The sequence below is a fragment of the Chiloscyllium punctatum genome, chromosome 5 (assembly GCF_047496795.1).
Source record: "Chiloscyllium punctatum isolate Juve2018m chromosome 5, sChiPun1.3, whole genome shotgun sequence".
NCBI classification, from domain to species: Eukaryota; Metazoa; Chordata; class Chondrichthyes; order Orectolobiformes; family Hemiscylliidae; genus Chiloscyllium; species Chiloscyllium punctatum.
Window position 1 is genome coordinate 49,110,345 of NC_092743.1, and position 27,113 is coordinate 49,137,457.

A 27,113-nucleotide genomic window follows, 5' to 3' on the forward strand; every position below is an offset into this window, starting at 1 on the left:
GATTCTGTAGGGAGAATATAGAAAGTTAGACAGGAATTTAAAAAGGTCATTGAGGAAAGTAATACCTGCATTACTCCCGGAGCTACAAGCTAGTGAGGGTAGGAATAGAAGGATAGAGCAGATGAATGCATGGCTGAGCAGCTGGTGTATGAGAGAAGGATTCACATTTGTGGATCATTGGAATCTCTTCTGGGGTAGAAGTGACCTGTACATGAAGGATGGATTGCATCTGAATCGGAAGGGGGCTAATACACTGGCAGGGAGATTTGCTAGAACTGCTCAGGAGGTAGTGAGGAAAGAGATAAATTTGAAACTGGTACAGTTGAGAACAGAAGCGAGTCAAACAGTCAGGGCAGGCAGGGACAAAGCAGAGAACAAGATAGGACTGATAAATCAAACTGCATTTATTTCAATGCAAGAGGCCTAACAGGAAACTCAGGGCATGGTTAGGAACATGGGACTGAGATATCATAGCAATTACAGAAACATGGCTCAGGGATGGACAGGATTGGCAGCTTAATATTCTAGGATACAAATACTACAGGAAGGATAGAAAAGGAGGCAAGAGAGGAGGGGAGTGGAGTTTTTGATAAGCGATTGCATTACAGCTATACTGAGGGAGGATATTCCCGGAAATTCATCCAGGGATGTTATTTGGGTGGAGCTGAGAAATAAGAAAGAGATTATCACCTTATTGGAATTGTATTAAAGACCCCTAACAGTCAGTGGGAAATTGAGATACAAATTTGAAGGAGACTTCAGTTATCTGTAAGAATAATGGGGTGGTTATGGTAGGGGATTTTAACTTTCGAAGCATAGGCTGGGACAGCCATGATGTTAAGGGTTTAGATGGAGAGGAATTTAAAAGTGTACAAGAAAATTTTCTAGTTCGGTATGTGGATGCACCAACTAGAGAAAGTGCAAAACCTGACCTACTCTTGGGAAATAAGGTAGGGTAAGGGACTGAGGTGTCAGTGGGGGAGCACTTTGGGGCCAGCGACCATAATTCTGTTAGTTTTAAAATAGTGATGGAAAAGGATAGACCAGATCTAACAGTTGAGGTTCTAAATTGGAGGAAAGCTAATTTTGACGATATTGGGCAAAAATTTTCAAAAGCTGATTGAGGGCAGATGTTCACAGGTAAAGGGATGACTGGAAAATGGGAAGCCTTCAGAAATTAGATAACGAGAGTACAGAGACAGTAAATTCCTGTTCAGGTGAAAGGAAAGGCTGGTAGGTATAAGGAATGCTGGATGACGGGAGAAATTCAGGGTTTGGTTAAGAAAAAGAAGGAAGCATATGTAAGGTATAGACAGGACAGATTGAGTGAATCCTTAGAGTATAAAGGAAGTAGGAGTATAATTAAGAGGAAAATCAGGAGGGCAAAAAGGGGACATAGCTTTGGCAAATAGAATTAAGGAGAATCCAAAGGGGTTTTATCATCACATTTAAGGACAAAAGGGTAACTAAGGAGAGAATAAGGCCCCTCAAAGATCAGCAAGGTGGCCTTTGTGTGGAGCTGCAGAAAATGGGGGAGATACTAAACGAGTATTTTGCATCAGTGATTACTGTGAAGAAAGACATTGACGATATAGAGTGTAGGGAAATAGATGGTAACATCTTGAAAAATATTACAGAGGAGGAAGTGCTGGATGTCTTGAAACGCTAAAAGTCGACAACTCCCCAGGAACTGATCAGGTGTACCAGAGAACTCCATGGGAAGCTAGGGAAGTGATTGCTGGGGCCCTTGCTGAGATATATGTATCAACGATTGTCACAGGTGAGGCGCTGGAAGTCTGGAGTTTGGCTAACATGGTGCCACTGCTTAAGAAAGATGGTAAGGGAAAGTCAGGGAATTATAGAGGGTTGAGCCTGATGTCAGTGGTGGACAATCTGTTGGAAGGAATCCTGAGGGACAGGGTTTACACATATTTGGAAAGGCAAGGACAGATTAGGGATAGTCAATATTGGTTTTGTGCGTGGGAAATCATGTCTCACGAACTTAATTGAGTTTTTAGAAGTAGTAACAAAGAAGATTAATGAAGGCAGAGCAGTGGACATGACCTGTATGGATTTCAGTAAGGTGTTCGATAAGGTTCCCCATGGGACACTGGTTAGCAAGGTAAGAGCTCATGGAATAAAGGGAGAATTAGCCATTTGAAAACAGAACTGGCTCAAAGTTAGAAGACAGAGGGTGGTGGAGGGTTCTTTTTCAGACTGAAGGTCTGTGACCAGTGGAGTGCCACAAGGATCAGTGCTGGGTTCACTACTTTTTGTCATTTATCTAAATGATTTGGATGTGAACGTAGGAGACCTCGTTAGTAAGTTTACAGGTGACACCAAAATTGGAGGTGTAGTGGACAGCGAAGAAGGTTACCTCAGATTACAATGGGATCTTGTTCAGATGGACCAATGGGCTGAGGAGTAGCAGATGGAGTTTAATTTAAATAAATGCGAGGCGCTACATTTTGGGAAAGCAAATCTCAGCAGAACTTATACATTTAATGGTAAGATCCTAGGGACTGTTGATCAACAAAGATACCTTGGAGTGAAGGTTCATAGCTCCTTGAAAGTAGAGTCGCAGGTAGGTAGGATAGTGAAGAAGGCATTTGGTATGCTTTCCTTTATTGGTCAGAGTATTGAGTACAGGAGTTGGGAGGTTGTGTTGTGGCTGTACAAGACATTGGTTAGGCCGCTTATGGAATATTGCTTGCAGTTCGGAAGGATATTGTGAAACTTGAAAGGGTTCAGAAAGGATTTACAAGGATTTTGCCAGGGTTGGAGGATTTGAGCTAAAGGGAGAGGCTGACTAGGCTGGGGCTGTTTTCCCTGGAGCGTCGTAGGCTGAGGAGTGACCTTATAGAGGTTTACAAAATCATGTAGGGCATGGATAGGGTCAGTAGACAAAGACTTTTCTCCCTGGGTGGGGGGGGGGGGGGGAAGAGTCCAGATCTAGAGAGCATAGGTTTAGGGTGAGAGAGGAAAGATATAAAAGAGACCTAGGGGGCAATGTTTTCACGCAGAGGATGGTGCGTGTGGGGAATGAGTTTCCAGAGGATGTGGTGGAGGCTGGTACGTTTACAACATTTAAAAGGTGTCTGGATGGGTATATGAATAGGAAGGGTTTGGATGGATGTGGGCCAAGTGTTGGCAAATGGTACTAGATTAGGATGGGGATATCTGTTCGGCATGGAGTGACGTGCTGAGTTGGACATGCTGTACATCTTTGACTGTATGATTCTAAATTGTGCTGAGAAACGATCACCAATTATCTTTGGTTGGCCGTTCAGGTAACACTGATCTATTCTGCCCTAGGTTTAAGGTGTTGGCCACAACTTAGATCTGACCATGAGCTCAAGTTAAAATGAGAAACATAGTTTATTAAGAATGCCTCCGAGGCCAGTGCTGGCTAAGGAAAGGCCTTACAGTGACTAAAATCCAACTTGACATGAAGAAGATGATTGTAACTGCGAGATAGAAATCTTTGAAACATCAGGACTCTTTGCCAACCCAAATGCTGGCCTGTGGCCCACCTCTTGGACTTACCTGACCAATATGAATGACTTAGTTGAAGGATCTGAATGAATGAAAGCAAATTTTGCCAATGACGCCAAGAGAGATAAAGTGGGTACAAAAGGATACAGATAGGTGAAGTGAATGAGGAAATATTTGACAGACGGAATGTGATGTGAGAAAATGTGAACTTTTCCACTTTGGCAAAAAAATAGGAAAGCAATATACAATTTAATGGGGGAAGACTGCAGAACATAAAATAACTCCACTGGTACAGCAAGTGGTTAGGAAACTAGATGGAACATTGGCATTATTGCAAGGGGAAAGGAGTATAAGCGTTCAGACATTTTGCTTGACTTGTGCAGGGTGTTGGTGAGACTGTATCTGGTTTACAGTGTACAACTTTGGTTTCCTGAAGCAAGGATATAATTGTATTAGGAGCAGTTCAGAGGAGGCTCTCACAACTTACTCTTGGCTTGAAGAGTATATGGGCGGCATGGTGGCACAGTGGTTAGCACTGCTGCCTCACAGCGCCGGAGACCCGGGTTCAATTCCCGCCTCAGGCGACTGACTGTGTGGAGTTTGCACGTTCTCCCCGTGTCTGCGTGGGTTTCCTCCGGGTGCTCCGGTTTCCTCCCACAGTCCAAAGATGTGCAGGTTAGGTGAATTGGCCAAGCTAAATTGCCCGTAGTGTTAGGTAAGGGGTAGATGTAGATGTAGATGTAGGGGTATGGGTGGGTACGCTTCGGCGGGGCGGTGTGGACTTGTTGGGCCGAAGGGCCTGTTTCCACACTGTAAGTAATCTAATCTAATCTAATCTAATCTAAACCTTAGAAAGAAGGGTTGACCAGATTGGGTCTGCATCTGCTGGAATTTCAAAGAATCAGAGATGATCTTCTTGAAACATAGCAAATTCTGAGGGATTTTAGTAAATTTCACCTCTCATCATTCTAAACTTCAGACAACACATGCTTAGTTTGTCCAACCTCTTCATAAGGTAAGCCTCCCATCCTGGGAACATGTCTGGTGAACCTTGGTTTCAGTCCCTTTATGGCGATAATATCCTTCCTCGGATAAGGAGGCCAAAACTATAGGTCCAATTCCTATAGCTCCTGTACATTGAAGCAAGACTTCACCACTCTCGCACTCTCTTCCTCAAGCAATAAAGGCTAACATTCCGTTAGTCTTCCTCATAGCTCCTGAACCCATGTGCTCATTGACAAGGACATTGACGTCCTTTTGTACATCTACACTTTCCAATTTCTCTCCATTTAAGAAATATTCTGCAAATCTGTTTTAACTATCAAAATGGATAATCTCACATTTTTCCACATTTTATTTTATCTCTTATGTTCTTGTCCATTCATGAAGTCTGTTCATGGCTGTCTCAAAATATTTTGTACCTTCCTCAGCATTCACATTTGCTGCTTAGTTTTGTATCATTTACAATTTTGGAAATATTACATTACCCTCTTTAGACCACCACCCCCCCCCCCCCCCCAAATTTAGAATCATTGTATATAGTGTGAACAGCTTGGTTCCAAGGATTGATTGTTGCGGTGTCCCCCTCGTCACAGCCTCTCAATGTAAGAGTGACCCATAGATTCATACTGTTTTCTGTCTGTTCGCAATCATTAATCCCAACCAGTACACTGTTTTCTATCTCATATGCTTTAGGTTTTTTCTAAACAGCCTCCTGTGAGGAACTTGTCAAAATCCTTCTGAAAATCCAAAAGTACTCCATCCATAACATTTACTTCATCAAAGTTATTAGTAACATTCTCAAAAAAACAACGCCCAGCAAGATTTTCAAGGACAATTTTCCATGTGCCAATCCATGCTGTGTACACCAAATCAGATCATTTTTATCGAAGTCTATTTATGATATCCTTTCGGATTGCTTTCAGCACTTTCCCTACTACTGATGGGTCTGCACATCCCTTTTCTTTTCCCTTGCTCTTTTATTAAATAGTAGGGTGACAATTGTAAGCTTCTAATTTGCAGTAATTGTTCCAGAATTGAGGAATTTCGGTAGGCAATTACCAATGCATCGATGATCTCTATAGCCAGTTCCTTCAAAGCCCTGGGATGTAGAGTAGTAGATCCTGGGGACTTGTCAACTTTTAGCTCCATTAATTTCTCTAGTACAGCCTCCTTCTTCTGCTTTCCTTCAACTCGTCATTCTGTCTATTCACTTAGATCTCTAATTGTGGGAGATTTCTCACATTTCCTCTGTGAAAACAGATAAAATAATAATTTAGCTTCTCTGCCATTTGTCTATTTTCCAATTGTAAATTCTCCTAACTGAGATTTTAATGGACTGGCATTTGTCTTAGCCAAACATTTCCTTTTTAGGTAACTGTAAAAGTTCTACAGTCCATTTTTGCTTTTTGGGAAATTGCATTCTTTTGCCATTTTGAACCTTGAAGAAATGTTTAGTTGCTGGAGGCCATGAAATAATCCTAATTTAAAGACTGTCCATTGCCTGTATACAATCATGTCTTTTAATGTATTTTCCTAATCCAGTTTAGCCAATTTATGCCGCATACCTTCACAATTTCCCTCATTCAAATTTAACAGCCCTGCTTTAGATTGAGCTATGTCGCTTTCAAACATAACGTAATGCTTTAGCATATTGTGGTCACTCATCCCTAAAGATTCTTTTACAATTTTATTCATAATCTTCTTTTCATCTCTGATACTGGATTTAAAATAGCCTATCCCCTATTCAGCTCAACATCATCCGGCTGAAGAAAACCATCCCTCAGACACTCCTGAAACTTGTCCACCACAGCTTTAGTTTCCCCAGTCCCTGTACATTTTGAAGTCCTCATGATAACTGTGTTACACATGCTATATGTTTCTCTCCTCTCTTGATGTATACAATGCCCACTCTACCACTCTAGACATAACTCCATCCAATGCCTGCTGTCCCTTGCTGTTTCTGAGCTCCACCTAAACAAATTCTACATATTGTTCCAATCTGAGACCCTCCCTTAGTTATGCACTGATCCGATCCCTGAAGATTAGTGCAATTCCACCTCCTTATCTGTCCTTCCTATATGTTGAATATTTACTCTGCAGACCTGGTTGCCATGCTGCTATGTTTCTGTAAAGGCAATTATATCATAACCATTTAATTCTACTGGTGACTTTAGATCATTCATTTTATTGAGAGTGCTGGGACCATTTGGATAAAGTGCCCCTAACTTTGTCTTTTTGACATAATTCCTCTTTTTAAGCATTCTAAGCTCATCCCTTTTTTTCTCCTGTCTCTCATCTACCTCAGAGCTTTCCTTATTCTTGTTACCAGTTTAGCTTGCTTCTAATCTATTATTCCCTGCCCCCTAGCCCCAAAACTCGATATGCTCTAATTTTGTTCACTGACTTCTTTAAACTTATTGTGTGTTGTCTAAATATACTACACGTTCCCCTTTATCTATTTTGCTCGTTATATCCTCCAGGTTTGTCAAATATTTATATCTGATTCTGCCCAAATAAAAACACAAAAAAGAAGGAACTCAGGAGGTCAGGCAGCACTTGTAAGGACAGAAATCAAGTTAATATTTCAAATCCAAAGATAACTTTGGAACTGAAGGAGGTTGTATGATGCTTAGTTCTGTCATTAAGTGTGCTGTTATCACCTTGTTTTAGTATAGTTTGTACCATATTTTTTACTACTGATGTTATGTTTATGGATCTTTAATTCCCCACTTTCTCTTTCTCTTCTTCCATATAAGTGGGGTTACCTTTGTAATTACACTGAACTTTTGTGAGACCACACTTGGAGTACTGTGGGTAGCTTAGGTCTCCTTAGCTAAGGAAAAATATACTTGCTATAGAGACAGTGCAGCAAAGAGTTGCCAAGCTAATTCCTGAATGGAGAGATTGTCAAATGAGGAAAGTTTAACTGGACTCTGCCTATATTCTGTGAAGTTTAGAAGAATGAGTGACCTCATTCAAATGTACAACATTCTTGCAGGGATTGACTGAGTACAAGCAGGAAGGATATTTTCTCTTGTTAGCTAGGCTAAAGCCATGAAATAAAATCAAGAACTGTGGATGCTGGAAATCTGAAACAAAAATGGAAATTGCTAGAGAAACTCAACATATCTGGTAGCATGTGTGGATTGAAAGCAGAGTTAAAGTTGCAGGCCCAGTGACCCTCCTTCAGAACAGGGTAACCAAGGGACACTGTTTTAGAATAAGAGGCCCTTTTGAACTGAGATGAAGAAAAATGTTTTTCAATGTAAAGGATGAATCTTTGCAGTTCTCTGCCTCAGAGGTCTCTCTATAAGTAAGCTTCAATCATTGAATATGTTCAAGATTTCAAAATACTCAAAATATCAAGAAATACAGAGCGCAGGAAATGGTGCTGAAGTAGATGATCAGCCATGATTTCATCGAATGATGGAGCAGGCTGGAAGGACTGTGTGTGATCTGATGTTCTTAAATTTCTTTGCTGTTACTACATCAAAATCCTGGAACTCCCTCGCTAATGGCCTTGTGGATCTTCCTTCAGAATTTGGACCAGAAAGTGGTTCATGAAGGAGCAGGTCTCATAAAGCTAGGGCTTCCAAGTAAACCTGTTGGACGAGAACCTGTGTTGTGTGATTTTTTAACATAGTTCATGAAAGTAGCTCACTACCACCTTCTTGAGGGCAATTCAGCACAAGCAGCTGTGGCCTTTCTGGTGATGCTAACATTATACAAAAGAAAATAGAGCACCCGAGTTTTCTCAACTTACATTGATCATTACACTTTGAGAGGAAAAGTCTTGTAATTCTGATCTAACTCTGAAGGTATTTGGGCATATATTTTGCAGATTATCAATCTAATATTTAGCTGTACTTCCTGTACTGTGAATAGCAGTCCTGTGATCAGATGTGGAGTGCTGATTTTGGCTGTAACCCTTAATTACCTTCATACACTATTGTCTAGCTTTTAACTGAATTATTGTAACCATCACTTGACACATTAAATTGTTAATCACCAGTTTTAACAAAATAAAGAAAGGAAGGTGTTATAAATATACTTTGCAGAATAAAGACCAAGAAGAAAGTGAGAGTTCAGATGGCATTCACAAACTTTTTGTTTTGCATGTCATCAGAACCAATGTCAATCTTGTAAGAATCTCCTGACAACCTGGTCTGTTTAGAAGGCAGTTAAATTGGTATACTGATTAACTTGAAATGCATTCCTAAACCTTACTTTGAATAAATAGTATAACCTCCTTCAAAGCCTCCTTTGTTCTGCAGGGAAATCAACCACTTACAAGACACCCTTTTTATCACCTCGCTTTGTCTCTTCTTTCTTTATGTTAACAACTCTGTTTGTGAAAGAAGTTATCTGGGGTAGTCCATCCTGGTTTGGCTATGTACTGAAAGGACTTTCCGTGCATGTTAGTGGAATTTTATAGTTTGTGTGTATGAAAGCAGCACACTTGACAGAAGTAGTCTTCAGGTTCTTAACTGAAACCCATTTGGCAAGATGTTATCAAATACAAATTAAATTAAACTGTTAAGTCATCTCGTTAGAATTACCTTGTTCCTGAGTATCCTTGGGTTCAACCCGAAAAAGTCAGCAAACCAGTTATGCTGTATCACTGTTAATTGCAAAGTTTTTCCGCATTGCATTGTGAATTGTTTACTGATAAGTTACAGGGCCAATGAAGGCTAGAGGGTAGAACCCCTCTGGGAGCATGCATAAAAATTCCAGGTTTCCTAGTCTCAAAGTAAACATGACATAGGACAGGAAGGAAGAGCTATACCAAGGTATATCACATTGGGCTAGAGATTTCTACCTGCTATAAGTTTTTCATTATAATTTCAATTTCCTGCGGTTTTTTTTAGATCAGATTACTTACAGTGTGGAAACAGGCCCTTCGGCCCAACAAGTCCACACCGACCCGCTGAAATGCAGCCCACCCATACCCCTACATTTACCCCTTACCTAACACATCGGGCAACTTAGCATGGCCAATTCACCTGACCTGCACATCTTTGGACTGTGGGAGGAAACCGGAGCACCCGGAGGAAACCCGCGCAGACACTGGGAGGATGTGCAAACTCCACACAATTAGTCGCCTGAGGCGGGAATTGAACCCGGGTCTCTGGCGCTGTGAGGCAGCAGTGCTAACCACTGTGCCACTGTGCTGATTCTTTAATTACTGATATCCTTAAGAGTTTACCCTTCTGTTGAGAACCTGGTTTTGAGTTTCTGGCACTGTTTTGTTCCACTGGATTTTTTTCCTTCTGTTTGGGCCCCCATCTCTGTGCAATCTTTCGACCTTCTGCATATAAATGCTTTCATTATACTATCTGACACAGTTCTTCCTGTGGCAAGGTTCATCCTCCCAATGTCCCCTATGTGACATTGCAAGAAGTTGATTATCAGTAAGTGCTGATATTGTTGAATCAAACTTTTGGGTATCTTCTTAGCAAAATTGAGGACATATAAGCAACTGCTCCTGGGAAAGTACTGTCTTCTATCATAGTCTCCTCAAATTTTGGTGAGCACAATGTTTCTCTTCTGATAGCTTTGCTGCAATCTAACAATATTTCAATCTTAACAATATGGATCCTGCTGAATTATTACAAAGTAAGTCATAAAGTTTGAAACAAAAACAGAAATTGCTGGAAAATCTCAGCAGATTAGGCAGCACCAGTGGAGGGAAAGCAGAGTTAATGTTTTGTGTCCAGTGATCCTTCATCACAACCGAACGTAGCTTGGAAAAGGGTGGGTTTTATACAGAAGATGGGGTTGAGGGGAGAGTAAATGATAGGTGGAGATAGAACCCAAAGAGAGAGAGAACGGCATGGTGGCTCAGTGGTTAGCACTGTTGCCTCACAGTGCCAGGTACCTGGGTTCAACTCCAGCCTCGGGCAATTGTCTGTGTGGAGTTTGCACATTCTCCCCATGTCTGCTTGGGTTTCCTCCAGATGGCTGGTTTCCTCCCACAATCCGAAATGTGCAGGTCAGGTGATTTGGCCATGCTAAATTGCCCAAAGTGTTCAGGGATGTGTAGGTGAGGTGCATTAGTCTGGGGTAAATGTAGAGGAATGGGTCTGGGTGGATTACTCTTCGGAGGGTTGGTATGGGCTTGTTGAGCCAAAGGGCCTGTTTCCACACTGTAGGAATTCTATGAAACAGTTGGACAGATACAGGAGTGGTTAAAGGTCAGTCTGGGGGAATGAATAGCTGCTAATTTATCAGAACGTTTATATGTCTCTTTGCTGGTCCAACAAAAAAAGTTCTTCACAGAAATGATTTTGCATAATTTCCAAAGTCTCCTAATGGGATAATAATCAGATAGGAAGAGCACTGGCAGACTGCCTATACCATGGAGAATGAAGGTGCTGACCTAAGTCTGTTATTGTTCTTAACAGCATCCATAAACACACTTTGAGAAATGGATAAGTTGACATGATGAGGAGCATAAATTTCTCTCCTTAGCTCAAGAATGTACAAGAATGTACTGCGACGCTGTTATCCCAACATTTTGATCAGCCTAGGGGATCAAACATTGTACTTTTTTTTAACCTGGTGCACAATTTAATTAGCATTCATCCACTGATCCACTGTGTGAACCTGTAACTGTTGTGTTAAATGATATTTATTTTGAAGCTTCATAAAATTTTGTGGTTGGTGGTTTTCTTCACAGGAGAACTCCCACCTCCTTACAGCCCAGTGGCTAGTCCTGACGTTGGAGGAGTGCCAGTAATAAACTGTCGTGTGTGCCAATCCCTGATTAACTTGGAGGGCAAGCTCCACCAGCACGTTGTTAAATGTACCATTTGTAATGAAGCCACGGTAAGAATATGTAAATATTATATAAATCAATGACTCACAGGTACCACATAATAAAGAGTAGCTTCCCTTGTATATGTATAGTTCTTCATTTATCTTTTGTAAAGGTACTGATCATAATTTACATTTGCACATTCAAAAATGTTTTGTTTTCTGTGAAAAATATTAAGATTAATATTCTTGTTTTAGCAATATTGAGTAAATTGGTGTTGAAGTGATGCTGTACAATTCTACACTCGAATTCTCTGTCGGAGAAAGTGAGGACTGCAGATGCTGGAGATCAGAGCTGAAAATGTGTTACTGGAAAAGCGCAGCAGGTCAGGCAGCATCCAAGGAGCAGGAGAATCGACGTTTCGGGCATGAGCCCGAAGGGCTGAAGAGGGCCTCATGCCCGAAACGTCAATTCTCCTGCTCCTTGGATGCTGCCTGACCTGCTGCGCTTTTCCAGCAACATACTTTCTGCTCAAATTCTCTGTGTCCAGGTATTCCCATTGATTTTCTAATGGCCTGTCATTAAGTATATAAAATAAACTTTAATGCCCATAATCCAATCAATTCATCATTTCCTTTGTTTGGATCCCATGACTACAAATCATGATTCAAGGTTACAGCGTTTTATTGTACAAAAGAATTGTTGCTGCAATTCCTTAGGATTCATACTGAAATGAACCCACAGTTTATTTCTGCATGTCAGCTCTCCCTTTAGAAAAGAGATGTTCTGGATACAAGGTGGATACAGCCGAACACCCAGTTTACTTTGAACCATTGAGAAGTTTTATTTGCTGTTTGTTTTTTTGCGTTGCTTTCAAGCAAAGACATGATTTCAGTTTGGAATGTGAGAGTTCCGAAATGGCAAAGAATTGCATGGATGAATCAAAGTACCATCTGTCAACACAAACGTTTTCTCTTGTCTATCAGTTCCCATTTTGTTTGAACTCTTATAAAATTTGACAGCTGAATCTGAGAGTAACTAGTAACGCACATCTAGTGTCCTTGTAAGATTATGTACACCAGCAAGCTTTTTGAAGTTAAGATAAATATACTAATTATTCAATTTCTTTTGATTTGTGATCATTTTACCACATTGACACAATTAAGAAAATACTGTTTATGGAGCAATATTTTCATCTGCGGTTATTAGTTAGGTACAACTTAAATTCAATTTGTAACTATGTGGTTTGGATAAAAACACATGCGAATATACACAGCCTCTTTCCCTCTTTATCATTACTTTCTTCAATTTACTTTTGGGCCTGACTGATTCTTTTTAAGGAGTAATATTGAAGTTAGCCATTTCATGAAGAAATAGAGAATTGTTTGTTCAAGTTGGTTCATGGCTTTCATTTTGGTGGTCAACCAAGTAATGTAGGTAGGAACAGGAAGTTACAAATTACTTTGGGTGTAATAAAGATGTGTCTGAGTATTTTTTCTAACCTAGAGAATGTTGGAAACTGTGAAAGAATGGAGAGATTTAAAGGGCCATGTACAGATATAGGAGACTGGTACAAAAAATGTGAAGTTGCTAATGAACTGCTGTTCTTTATTTCTGGTGGATTGGAATACAGGAAGAGTAGAAATTGTAAGGACCTAATATATTGGTTGACCAGTATCTGATGTACTGCTTTCAATTTCTAGGCAAGGCATCTCAGACAGGATATGGTTATTTTGGAGTGGGTGCAATACAGATTTTTGTTTAAAAGTACATCAGTACAGGTGTGTTTAAGGTGAAAAATTGATCACAGGCTGCACAGACAAGTCTTCCATTCTGTTGAGTGAAGAAGATTCGGATGTACAGGGTAATTACAATATTTGTTAGTGGAAATAAACAGAAACCATTGCATCTGAAGAGGATGTGCAGAACAAGAGGGTAAACCCTAAAATTACTATTGAACGGGAACCACTTAAAATACAAGGACAATGGAAATCCCATGTTAGCGGATCAAAGCTCCGAGAATATTTCCAAGTTGTCAGTTGCAGTATTCACATTCTCACTGCTGGATAAGAAGATCACCAAAATTAACACTATTGAGTACTGAAAGAACGCTACACTACACATTGAAATAGATGTTAAACTGATGCACAGTCAACCCTTAAATTAATGTAAAAGATTTAATGATGTTATTTGGGGTTTGTGAGTAGACCTTGCCTTCGGGAGTGGACCAAATCCCTGGGAGTTAAATGCACCTTTACAATATAGTGTTCCTGTGATTGGGCCTGGTTCTCTATGCATGGGCCAGGTCCCTATGTAGACTGAACACCTGTGTGCTGTGGGGTGTGCATTTGCTGCCTTCAGGAATGGACTCTGCCCTCAGTTGTGGACTCTGTTTTTAGCAATGGACTCTGCAGTTTGGAGTGGACTCTATTTCTGACAATGCACTTTGTATATTGGAGTGGAAATGGACTCTACATTTGGAAGAGAACTGTTTATGGTTATGGTCTCTGTATACCAGAAAGGTTGCTGTTTGTTGGTAATTGACTCTGTCTTGTTGCTTGTTGGGTTTATCACCTATGCTGTCTTGTGTGAGCTGGACGGAACATAGAGGAAGGCTGCCTTAGTGGCCAGAAGTTTGAAGGGACAGGTGGGTTTTTGGTAAGGTCTGTATTTTATGCATTGTTTTTGATGTAATTGGACTGTTATATGTATTATCATTGTTACTGTTTTGCGATGACTGAAACTGGGATTTGAGATACGTCCTCATTTCCCCGAAAACTGGTTCAATGGTCGGATTTGGGGCCTGGATTTGCTGCTTTAATCCATTGTAAAATTGCTGTTTCTTTGTATATAGCTGTTAATATTAACTGTTTTGTAAACTGTATTGTTTAATAAAATAATAAAAAATATTACCAGGAGATCTAGAGTCTCTTCAGTTTAGGATACTGACTGTATGCTCGCTGGGCCACAGTCAGTGTATTCTTGCCGCAGTTGGTTTCTGCTTTTTTTTGGGGGATATCTGATTCCTGAACTGGCTGAATTCTGTAGCCAGTTTGTTAACTGGTATTCCTTTTTTAGTGAGGACTGATTTCGAAACTGTCTAATCTACCCAGTCAGTGTTTCAGGTGTAACTCGTTTTTCATTAGGGAACTGTTGTTTCACTGACTGGTTACAGCCTGTGTGTTACTGATTTCTTTTTTACTTTGAGAAGAGGACTATGCTGATTTAGTTTCTGGATTAGTGGTGCTGGAAGAGCACAGCAGTTCAGGCAGCATCCAAGTAGCACTTGTCCTACCTGCCTATCTTCTTTTCCACCTATCCACTCCACCCTCTCCTCCTTGACCTATCACCTTCATCCCCTCCCCCACTCACCCATTGTACTCTATGCTACTTTCTCCCCACCCCCACCCCCACCCTCCTCTAGCTTATCTCTCCACGCTTCAGGCTCACTGCCTTTATTCCTGATGAAGGGCTTTTGCCCGAAATGTTGATTTCGAAGCTACTTGGATGCTGCCTGAACTGCTGTGCTCTTCCAGCACCACTAATCCAGAATCTGGTTTCCAGCATCTGCAATCATTGTTTTTACCCCTTTGCTGATTTAGTGGCAAGGCTCAGCCCTTTTCTTTTTTTTTGAATGTGTTTACACTTTTTTGATGTTTGGACTGAGCCCTTGTGAGAAAATACATCTTTCCAAATGAGCTGGCCCTGTACGAGTAGGCCTGGCCTTTTGTGGGTGACTAGGCCTCTGTAAAGACTGAACACCTGTGTGTGTACTTGGGGGTAAGCAATTGCTGCATTGTGGAGTGGACCAAACACCTGTGAGTTAACTGCACCTTTCCAATGTACTGTGTTCCTGTGAGTGTGCCTGGTCCTTTGGATAGACCAGCCCTCTGAAAACTGAACACCTGTGTGTTTGGTGTGGACTCTGCCTTCAGGACTGGAGCAAACTGCTGTGAGTTAACTGAAGCTTTACAATGTACTGTGTTCCTGAGAGTGAGCCTGGTTCTCTCTAAAAGGGCCAAGCCTATATGGAGACTGGACACCTGTATGTATGCTGGCATGTGAGCATTTGCTACATCCTGGCGTTTGGGCATGGACTCTGCTTTCGGGCATGGACCATGTCTTTGTCCTGGAAACTGTATTGAGGATTTTGTGAATTCTGTTACTGTATGTGGGTTTTGTAATTAATTGTTTGAGTATGGGCCAGAATGGGCTGGTCAGTATGTGGGGTGGCCGGAAGGTCAATGATTGGCCTTGGGGCACATGGGCAGGGGTCTGTTAGTATGCAGGGTGGCTGGGGGCTAGGCAACCAACAGCGTGCTTATAGGAAAGCTGGTCAAGGGAGGGGCAGCCAGTACACTGGCTGGCTGGGAGCCAGAGGGTTGATGACTAGCCTGGAGGAAAGCGGGCCGGGAGGAGCCTGTCAGTACATGGGGCATGTTGGCCCAGGCAACAGGTACTGGCCTCGCAGGAAAGCCGGTATAGGGTTGGCCAGTCAGTGCAAAATGGAGGGAGGCTACGTCAGGTGGCCAATGGCAGCCAGTAGGAAAGCCGAACAGGGAAAGAGCAGTCAGTATGTAAGGAGGCTGATCGGTCCATAGGAATGCTGGCCAGAAGAAAAGGTCAATCAGTATGCAGGGTGGCTGGGTGCTGGAAGGCTACCAGCCCGACTGTAGGAAAGTACGTCGGGGTGGTTTGCTAAGTATGTGGGGTGACCAGGAGCCCGGAGCCATTGTCCGTCACAGGAGAGTGGGATGAGGAGGGTCAGTCAGTACGTAGGGCGGCTGGAGACTGAAAAGCCAGCAACCAGCTCGTATGAAAGTGCCCTAGGGTGGTCCAGTCAGTACGCAGGGCGACTGGGAGTTGTGTGGTCGATGACCAACCTGGAGCACGCCTGGAGAGGGTCAGTCAGTATGCAGAGCGGCCAGAGACCGGAAGGTCGAAACTGTCCTGCAGGAAGGCTAGCCAAAGACCGTCTGGTACAGATGGGTGTCAGGTGTCTTTTTTATAACTATATTGGGTCTGTGTTCTATACATTGTTTCTGATTTGATTGCATTGTCTTGCCTGTGTTTGTTACGGTTATCTTTGTGATGTATGAAAGTGGGATTTGAGATTTGTCCTCATCTCCCTGAAAACTAGATTACTTACAGATTAGATTACTTACAGTGTGGAAACAGGCCCTTCGGCCCAACAAGTCCACACCGCCCCGCCGAAGCGCAACCCACCCATACCCCTACATTTACTCCTTACCTAACACAACGGGCAATTTAGCATGGCCAATTCACCTGACCTGCACATCTTTGGACTGTGGGAGGAAACCGGAGCACCCGGAGGAAACCCACCCAGACACGGGGAGAACGTGCAAACTCCACACAGTCAGTCGCCTGAGGCGGGAATTGAATCCGGGTCTCTAGCGCTGTGAGGCAGCAGTGCCACTGCCACACTAGTTGAACAGCAGGGTTTGGGGTTTGGCTTTACTGCCTGTTCCCCTAAATGTTGTGTTTTTTTTTTGCAAATTGCTGCTTTCTGTTTATTGTCAACTGTAGTTTGTACTGTTTAATTAACAGGTATTTCTTTTTGAGGATTGTGTATATCAGGCAGTTTAGAAATCAATCAGTGTGTTTCAGGTGTAATTCAGCCCTCATTAGGGAGCTGTTATTTCACTGGCTGGTTACAGCCTGTATGTTACTCTTTTCTCTTTTACTTTGAGAAAAGGACAATTTTGATTTTGTGGCAAGGCTTAGCCCTTGATTTTTGTTTTCTTTGTTCTTGAATGTGTTTTCACTTTTTTGGTGTTTGGTCTGAGCCACTGAAAAAAAGCATCTTTCCAGATGATCTGTTCCTGTGGGTAGGCCTGGCCCTTTGTTGGTGGACTAGGCCTTTGTAAAGACTTAACACCTGTGTGTATGCTGGGAAGTGAGCATTTGCTGTGTCCTGGAGTTTGGGAATGGACCAAACCCCTGTGAGCTAACTACACATTTACTGCGTTCCTGAGCTTAGTGCTGGTTCTTTATGGATGGGCCAGGCCTCTATGGAGATTGAACACTGTGTGTGTGTGTGTGTGTGTGTGTGCGCGTGCGCGCGCGCGCGTGCAAGCGCTGTTGGGTGTGCATTTGCTGCCTTCAGGAGTGGACTCTGCCCTCGGTTGTGCTCTCTATTTTTGGAAATGGATTCTGCAGTTTGGAGTGGATTCCATTTCTGACAATGCAAATTGTATACTGGAGTGGATTCTGTTTCTGGGAATGGACTCTACATTTTGAAGAGAACTGTTTACGCTAATGAACTCTGTACCAGAAGTGACTCTGTTGATAATTGACTCTGTCTTGTTGCTTGTTAGGTTTATCACCTGCACTGTCTTGTGTGTCCCAGGGTTTGGCAGGAATCACCTGAGCTGGGAGGCACATAGGTCATCCTGAAAGCTGTCACCCTGAGAGCTGGAGGGTGGGTAGGCTGTTCAGATTGAAAAAATGCACAGGATTGTAAAGGACAAGAATAAAGTCGAATCTGTGTTTGTAAATATGGACATATGTATGGCATGATCAAATGTACAGACCATCAAATCATTCTATGAATAAAGTATATTTTTGAAATAAAAAAAAGTGGGTAGGCTGTTCTGAACACTGCCCCTTCTCAAGACGACAATCAGGATGGGCTTTCCTAGAAGTGGTCAGAAGGTGTGTTGGAGTGGCTGAGAGCCAGAAGGTGCATGGGGCAGGCCAAGATCCGGAAGGCTTGTGGGCTGCCCTCTGCGCTGTCATCCCAGGGAAGGGGGCAGGCTGTCCTAGAGCTAGCTAGATGATGTGTCCGAGCAGTCCACAGACCAAATGGAGCATCGGGGTGGGTGAAACCCGATTGGTATGTAGGGGCAGACCGAAAGCTGGATGGCGGGTAGGCCATTCTCAGCAGTATCACCCTGGACAGATACTGGGGCGGGCTGTCTTAGATGTGTGTCAGGTTGGATCGAGAGCCAGAAGGGGCATGGACAGACTGAGCCGAAAGGGGCGTAGGGGCGGGCTGTCTTAAAGTAGCCTGAAGGTGGGAGGGATGGGAGGCTTGCTGGGTTGCTGGGGGAGATCTATATTTTATGCTCTGTTTCTTATCTAACTGGAGTGTATTGTATGTATTTGTTATTGCTTTTTCTGCAATGCCTGAAAGTGGGATTTGAGGTTTGTCCTCATTCCCTGAAAACTGGTTAAATGGTAGGATTTGGGGGCGGGCTTTGCCGCTCCTCTCCCTTGCAAATTGCCGTTTCTCTGTATACAGCTGTTAATGTTAATTGTTGGCAACATTGACTCCAGACCCCATGAAGTCTCATGGTATCAGGTTAAACATGGGCAGAACTAGTCACGATTACTGTCTAGTTCTGAAGAAAATTTATTTCGGTCGCAAAATGTTAATTCTGCTTCTCTCTCTCCACAGATGCTGACAGATCTACTGAGTCTCTCTAGCACTTTGTTTTTATTTCAGATCTTCAGTATCTGTGGTATTTTGTTTTGTTTTTATTTGAGCTCCTCCCATTCTAATGATGTCACATTGGCTTGAGTAGCAATAAGGTAAAAACATGTTCTGACCTCAAGGAGCGAAGACCAATATCCACAGGTCTCTCTGCAGCATTCAAAACAATGTTTACCTTAGTAATGTAACATTTACCTGATTGATTTCATGGAATAAACTGTACCTTGCTAAAGATAATGCATTCTTCTCATTGTTTTAGTTGGTACCAGTAAACTGTGGGCTGAAGGACCTGTTCCCGTGTTGTAACAGAGTTTGGGAAGTTCTGTTGTCTACAGGGGCTACGTGCCATTGTTTGTGAGTCATTAAAAACAATCACAAAGCTGCTGCAAGAAATTAGGAAGGCAAATGGTATGTTGGCCTTTATTCTAAAGGGTTTTGAGTACAGGATTAAGCATGTCTTGCTGCAGTTGAATAGATCCTAGCAGAGATTTCACCTTTAGTATTGTTACAGTTTTGGTCTCCTCATCTGAAGAAACATATATTCGCCTTAGAGAAACTGCAACGGAGTTTCACTCAGCTAATTTCTGTAATAGCAGAGTGTCTCATGAGGAAAGAATGAGTAACTGGTCGGTCCGTATTCTCTAGCGTTCCAAACAGTGAAAATTTATCTATTTGAAACTTAGAGAGCTGTTGCAGGGCAGGACAGATGGTTATAATTAAGATGCTCAATGTGAGTTTAAAACCAGGGGACAAAATTACAGAATAAGGGTGGCCATTTAAGACTGATATGAGGAAGAATTTCTTCACTCAGTGTGGTGACTCTTTGGAATTCTGTACTTCCAAGGGATGGAGATGCTGAAACAATTATGCCCATATGTTGGAAGATCTGGACAAATGGGACAGAAAAATGGCAAGTAACATTCACACCAAGCAATGCCCATCTTCAATATGAAAGAATCTAATCTATTGCATCTTGCTGTTGAATGAATCTGCCACACTTAAACTATTGATCAGGAAGATTGGCCAGATGCAGAATTGGATGAGCAAATAAACACAGCAGTCAGACGACAGGAATTCGACAGTGAGGAACTCTCCTTCTGTCTCCCCAAAGCTTGCCTACATGTACAAACAAAGCACAAGTCAGGTATTTAAGGGAGCACTCTTCATTTGCCTGAGTCAATGCGACCCTGACAATACTTGAGAAACTTTACACATATCAGGACAAATATCCTGCTTGACTGGCACCACCTCCACTACTTCTGACATTCGAATTCTTCATACTGATGCATAGTGACAGTATTTACAAGAGGCACTGTAATAATTCACCATGGCTTCTCAAATCGCCATCTGAATCTACTTTTGTACCATCTAGGGCAAAGGCAGCAGGTACACTATGACCTGTAAGTTCCCCTCCAAGCCACGAACCATCCTGACTTGGAAATACAAAGGAAACTCGATTATCCGGAGTACTCAAGCGGGGAGTATTTCATTTGGTTAATCGAATTTTGGACAAACAAATGCTGAATAATATAGTTTAGCCAAGCATTGGGACCTTGCGATTTTGCCGGATAATCTGATATTTGAATGCAGGATAAATTGAGGTTCCTCTGTATATTGCCATTTCTTTGCTAGGTCAAAATCCTGGAACTCTTGCAGTACTGTGGGTGAAATTTCATCACATGGATTGCAGCAGTTCATAAAGGTATTCCAGCACCATCACAAAGACAATTAGGTAGAAGCAGTAAAAGCTGCTCCAGCTGGTGATGCCCACATTCTATGACTTTTGAAAAGTACAGTATGTGTTGTGTTTGTACTCCATGCTTTCCTGTGCTTTTTGCAGTCAAGGTTGCATTCATCTTATTCCTTTAAAATTCTCCACCAATAATTACTCAAAACTGTGCTTATTCATGGATTAATTCTCTATTGGTTTCTTGACCTGGTCTGTGATGTAGAAAACAGTCAATTTACTGGGTATTTAATCTCTGCCTTGGAAACGCAATAGATTTATGTACTTCATTAGCATGGTATGAAATAATAAATTTAATCTTCTAAATTGTTACATTTTCTCAGCATTGTACTTTTTTAAGTCATGAAAGTAATTAGAATTAACCGATCAGCATAATCTACAGTTAAGATGCAAGAATATAGACTTTTTTTAGGTGTCCATCACCTGTTCTTGTCTATCTGTTTAGAAAAAAAAATCTTGCAGAGTTATTTCTTCTGGCAATTACTCAGTCATAGTGGTCTACATCACAGAGAAAGGTCCTTTTGGCTTACTGAGTTTGTGTTGGTCAAAACACCCAATTTGGTGTACAAGTCCATAGATCTCTGAAGGTGTCAACACAGGTAGACAGGGTGGTGAAGAAGACAGACAGGACGCTTGCCTTCATCATCCGGAGGATAGAATATAGAAGAAAGGAAGTCTTATTACAACTTGATAAAACATTGGTGAGGCCACAGATGGAATACTGTGTACAGTGTTGAACACTACACTATAGGGTCCTACCATTCATCATATATTGCCTTGCCTTGTTGGCCTACCCAGGAAAATGGATTTTGTCATGGACAGATATGAGAATATCGACTTTGCAACTCTGACTTATCAAGTTTGATAATTTGTCACTGTCATCAACTCACCTATATCCTCCTCTAATCAAATGCCATCTTCTCACTGTTTACCATCCCACTAATTTTTGTATCATCTGTTAATTTATTGATCAAACCTCCTACATTCAAGTCTAAACCATTTTCTAAAGACTAAGTATACCAAAAATAGCAAGGGTTCCAGCACTGATTCCTGCGGAACCCCACTGGATGCAGGCTTCCAGTCACAAAAATCACTCTCTGCTTCCTGTCATTCGGCCAATTCTGGATCCAATTAATCAAATTTCCTTGGATCCTATGAGTGCTTACCTTCGCTATCAGTCTCCCATGTGAGATCTTATCAAAAGTCCTGCTGAATTCCATGTAGACTTCATCAAATGTGTTACCCTCACCTACATACCTGGTTACCTCTTTGACCAATCTGAATTTTTCAAACATGACCTTCCCTTAACAAAACCATGCTGATTGTTCTTGATTAATTCCTGCCTGTTCAAGTGCAGATTAATTATGCCCCTTTGACTTGTTTCCACTAGTTTTCCAACCGTTAAAGTTAGACTGACTGGCCTGTAGTTTTAAGCTTTATCTCTTTCTCCCTTCTTGAATGACAGTATCATATTGATTGTCCTCCAGTTACCTGTACCTCTGCTGTGGCCGGGAGGAATTTCAAATTATTGCCAGTGTTCCTGCTATTTTTTCCTTTGCCTCACTCAACAGTGTAGTCCAATTGCAGTTCTCAGTTGGTCAGCGGTTATTATTAAACCATTTTGTATGTTTAGTGAAAAGTATTGAGTAAAATATCATAATCATTTGAGAGGCAGAATTTTGGAGGGAAACGTTGTTCACTTTTATAATCCTGGCTGGTTTGAGCCATTTCTTAAATTTTTTGAATAATTTGGCCACATTAAGTCATCAGTTAGCAGGATGTCACTTGTGATGTTGTATTAAGGTCTGCTGAGGCCTTCACTGTGCATTTACTAATGAGTGACACAAGGAAATAGAAAGCCACGGATGTGTCAATGCCACAAAGGCAGTGTGCAAGCAATGTTTATGAAGGCACAAAGATATAAAGAGATATCACTAAGTCAAGTGGATCGCAAAACTATGGTAAATGGATTTCATTGTAGACAAATGAGAATATTGATTTTGCATATTCAAAAGCTAAACCAAAGAACTTCCTAAATAGAAACAAGAGGTTCAAAAGTAGATTAGATTCCCTACAGTGTGAAAACGGGCCTTTCAGCCCAACAAGTTCACACCGACCCTCCGAAGAGTAACTCATCCAGGCCCATTTCCCTCTGACTAATGCACTTAACACTATTGGCCATGCTAAAATGCTCATCTTCATGATCTGCACATCTTTGGAATGTAGGAGGAAACCCACACAAACAGTTGCCTGAGGCTGGAATCAAACCCAGGTCCCTAGTGCTGTGAGGCTGAGTGCTAACCACTGAGCCACCGTGCCACCCTAAGTACTTGGGATCCAAGTATTCACTTCATTAAAATGCCAGGAACAGGTACAGCAAAGTACAAAAAAAGTTATTGAAAATTGGCCTTGATAGCAAGAGGATTACAAAGAAAGGGAGTGGAAATTATGCTTGGAATTTAGCAGTTCTGGGATGGTTTGATCAAAGTTTAAGATGTTAAGAGAACAGTTAGAGGCTTTTTTTGTGAGTTGGGAGGATAAGGAATAAAGGACATAGTCAGTCTATTTAAAACAGACTTTCCAGGAATGAAATGTTTGGACATGGTGTGATAAAAATGTGGGACTCTCTTCTTCACAAAGTATTTGATGCTAGATTGACTATAAATTTTTAGTTTCGATGACTATTACCCAGTTATTTAAGGGTGCAACACAAAGGGAACCAAAATCAAATTAGGTCGCAAACTAAGTAATGGATAGACAGTTTCTGTGTTCCTAAGGAAATGACCGACACAATGTTTAGATTGCCAGTATTTCCATAGGAATAACTACTGTGTTTTTCAGGATTCTGATGAATTATGTATTTTACATTTTGTACAGCATTACTTGAACCTAAACCAGCCTTGTAAAATTCGTAACTTGCATCATTTGTATTTTAAGATATTTGTGGAAGGTACCTGCAAAGCAGAAATGTTAATGTTTTGGAATATATGTCTTGTAATCAAATGATATTTTATTTCAGCCAATCAAAAATCCTCCAGCAGGAAAGAAGTACGTACGATGTCCTTGCAATTGTCTCCTTATTTGCAAGGACACATCACGACGCATTGGGTGTCCAAGGCCTAACTGGTTGGTATGAACTTGCTGTATTTTAGTTTCAGGAATTTAATTCTGTCATTAGGGCTTTATGTACTCTTCATTAACCCATTTTGACAACCTATGACTTAGACCAAAGGCTATTGTCATTTCTATTTATGTATCTCCCTGGGGTTTTCTGGTCAAGTTCATAATATCATAGAATTCCTACAGTGTGGAAACCAACCCTTCGGCCCAACAAGTCATACCGATCCTCCGAAGAGTAACCCACCCAGACTCATTCCCCTACCCTGTTACTCTACATTTTACCCCTGACTAATGCACCTAACCTGCACAGCCCTGAACACTATAGACAATTTAGCACCTAACCTGCACATCTTTGGATTGTGGGAGGAAACTGGAGCATCCAGAGGATTAGATTAGATTAGATTACTTACAGTGTGAAAACAGGCCCTTCGGCCCAACAAGTCCACACCGCCCCGCCGAAGTGCAACCCACCCATACCCCTACATCTACCCCTTACCTAACATTACGGGCAATTTAGCATGGCCAATTCACCTGCCCTGCACATCTTTGGACTGTGGGAGGAAACCGGAGCACCCGGAGGAAACCCACGCAGACACAGGGAGAATGTGCAAACTCCACACAGTCAGTCGCCTGAGGCGGGAATTGAACCTGGGTCTCTGGTGCTGTGAGGCAGCAGTGCTAACCACTGTGCCACTGTGCCACCGTGCCGCCCCAATGCAGACACAGGGAGAATGTGCAGACTCCACACAGATAGTTGCCCAAGGCTGGAATCAGACCAGGGTGCCTGGCGCTGTGAGGCAACAGTGCTAACCACTGAGCCACCATGCCGCTTTATGTGATATGGGGAATAGCTGAGGAAATTAGCAGCTATTAGAATATGCTCCCAGCGCAGCTATTAGAATATGCTCCCAGCGCAGCTATTAGAATATGCTCCCAGCGCAGCTATTAGAATATGCTCCCAGCGCAGCTTTTGGAATATGCTTCCAGCGCAGGTATTAGAATATGCTTCCAGCGCAGCTATTAGAATATACTTCCAGCGTAGGTATTGGAATATGCAGGTATCCTCCCATGAGATTACTGACATTTGCAGCTGTCTATGATCTTTTAAACTGGCCATTGTTTCACTATCTTGTACTTGTATAATAGTACCATATTTCAAAATGTCCTTTACAGAAAATCTCATTGCCAGAATGAGCTGTTAGAAGTTATGGTAGTAGAAGTATTTCAACTGGCTAATTAATCTTGAATACTCGTGGAACTTTAATTAAGCAATTGGAAATGACAGGGGAATTTCCCATATGTATTCTGGGGAAAGGTGTTGAGCAGAAATTAACCTTTTATTTAATTATTCTTTCATGGTGTGCAAGCATTGCCTACAAGGCCAACAATTGTTCATCTTTGCAAATTGCACTGGAGAAAGTGTTGAACCAACTTTCTGAACCACTGCGATCCATTTGATGTGGCTACGCTTTCAGTGCTATTAGGAAGAGAGATCCAAGATTTTTGACCCAGTGATGCTGATGGAACAGCAATAAAGTTCTAAGTCAGGATGGTGTGCTGCTAACCTACAAATATGCAAATTAGTAGCAGGAGTAGGCCTTTAAACACTTTGAGCTTCATCCATCATTTACTGAGATCATGGCAGATCTGCCTGTAATCTCCAATCTCCAATCCCCGTTCCAGCCTATTTCGGATAACTGTTCAGCCTCCTGGCTTAGCAAAAATCTATCTACCTCTGTCTTTAAAATATTCAGGGATTCTGTTTCCACCAACCTTTTCAGTTTCAAACACTCCACACTCAAAGAAACAAAAAGCCTAATCTCTGTTTTAAATAGGCAGTCCCTGATTTTTAAATAGTGACTCTAATAGTAGATTCTTCCATAAGATGAAACATTATGTTTGCATCTACTCTGTCAAAGTCCCTTAGGATCTCCTCTTTCTATTAAGTGGCATTTTTGCTCTTCTAATTCCAGCAGACTTGAGCCTAGTCTGCCCGAAATGTTGATTCTCCTGTTCGTCAGATGCTGCCTGACCTGCTGGTTTTTCCAGCGCTATGCTTTTCAACTCTGATCTCTAGCATCTGCAATCCTCACTTTCTCCTTTGACAAAGGCTAACATACCACTAGTAACCTGTGGGTTTGCCTTCATGATTTATTAGTGAGAACTGTATGGTCCATTTGTATATCTAGACTTACTAATTTCTTATCATTTAAGAAATAATCTATGCATCCATTCCTCCTAGACTATCTAACTTTGCCTTACAAGACATCTTTTTAAGATGACTTTTGACAGATTTTCTAAATACTAATGGCATCAAGGGTTATGGGGATAGAGTGGGGGAGAAAAGTAGTAAAGTGGATGATTATTCGTGATCATATTGAACTTGACAGGCTGAGTGGCCTTCTCCTTAGATATTCTTTGCTAACGTTTCAATATTAGCAGTGAGATGCCTGTATTCCACAGAAGGTACTGCAGGTGATACTATGCCTATTCCATATGCAAAAGAGATGATTTTAAGTATTAATCTTGTCAGCGCAACATTGAAGGCTGAAGGGCCTGTACTGCACTGTAATGTTCTGTGTTAAGCTGGAAAAACTTAATGTTTAATTATAAATATGGCATTAGAATACAGATTCTTAGGGGACTTGGCTAGTTAGGTGCAGAAAGGTTGTTTTCTACTTTGGGAAGGGTCAAGGACCAGAGGGCATAATCCCCAAGCAAGAGGTTGCGCATTTAAAGAGCGAGATGAGGAAGAATTTCTTTTCAGAGGGTAGTGAATCTGTGGCTGATATAGATTTTTCACCAGTAAGGAAATCCATATTGAAGCAAATTTTAACAATTTATTTATTATTGAACTGAATGACATCAGGTTGGGTTTAAGATTTTATCTGGAAGAACCTTATTCTTTACATCAGCAGTGGAACTAACTTCAGAAAATGCTGATAAACTATGAGAAATGTTTTCAGTGGTTAATCTTAAAGATTAGTATAAATATCAACTCTAATGCAGATTTTGTTTTCCCACAGTAGACGCATAATTAATTTGGGTCCAGTGATGCTGATCCCAGAGGAACAACCTGCTCAGCCTGCCTTACCAGTACAACCGGAAGGTACACGTGTAGTGTGTGGACATTGTGGGAATACCTTTCTGGTATGTATGTAGATACTAAATGAGGAGTAAGATAGTTGATCGCAATGAATAAGAGAGATCTGCCGGATCTAGTAGCAATAGGAAAGACTTAAGCATGAATTACATGATATGTATGCAGTAACTTCCTTTCCATTACATTTACTTGCTTTGATTAGTACACGTTCACTGCACATCAAACTGAGTGACAATGGAATGTTGTTTATTACAAGAGAAATGGAAGATAAAAGGAATACTGTTTGTATAGGGTGGTGTTGAGACAGCATCTGGGAGAGCTGGGTATAGTTTTGGTCTCCTTGTTTAAGAAAGTATACAAATCTATTAGAGGCAGTTTAGAGTGTGTTCACTCAGTTGGTACATGGAGATTGGGGGTATGACAGCAGGAGTTT

General features: G+C 41.6%; 1 protein-coding gene across 2 annotated transcripts in view; it reads left to right on the plus strand.

The window, feature by feature from the left end:
• The window catches only part of pip4p2 (phosphatidylinositol-4,5-bisphosphate 4-phosphatase 2), a 94,017-nt gene that overhangs the window by 19,715 nt on the left and 47,189 nt on the right, over positions 1-27,113 (plus strand). For both annotated transcript variants that reach the window (XM_072570268.1, XM_072570267.1), the window contains exons 2-4: positions 11,177-11,325; positions 23,477-23,583; positions 26,604-26,727. In XM_072570268.1, coding sequence (XP_072426369.1) covers positions 11,177-11,325; positions 23,477-23,583; positions 26,604-26,727 — 380 coding nt within the window. The remainder of the gene's footprint in view (positions 1-11,176; positions 11,326-23,476; positions 23,584-26,603; positions 26,728-27,113) is intronic.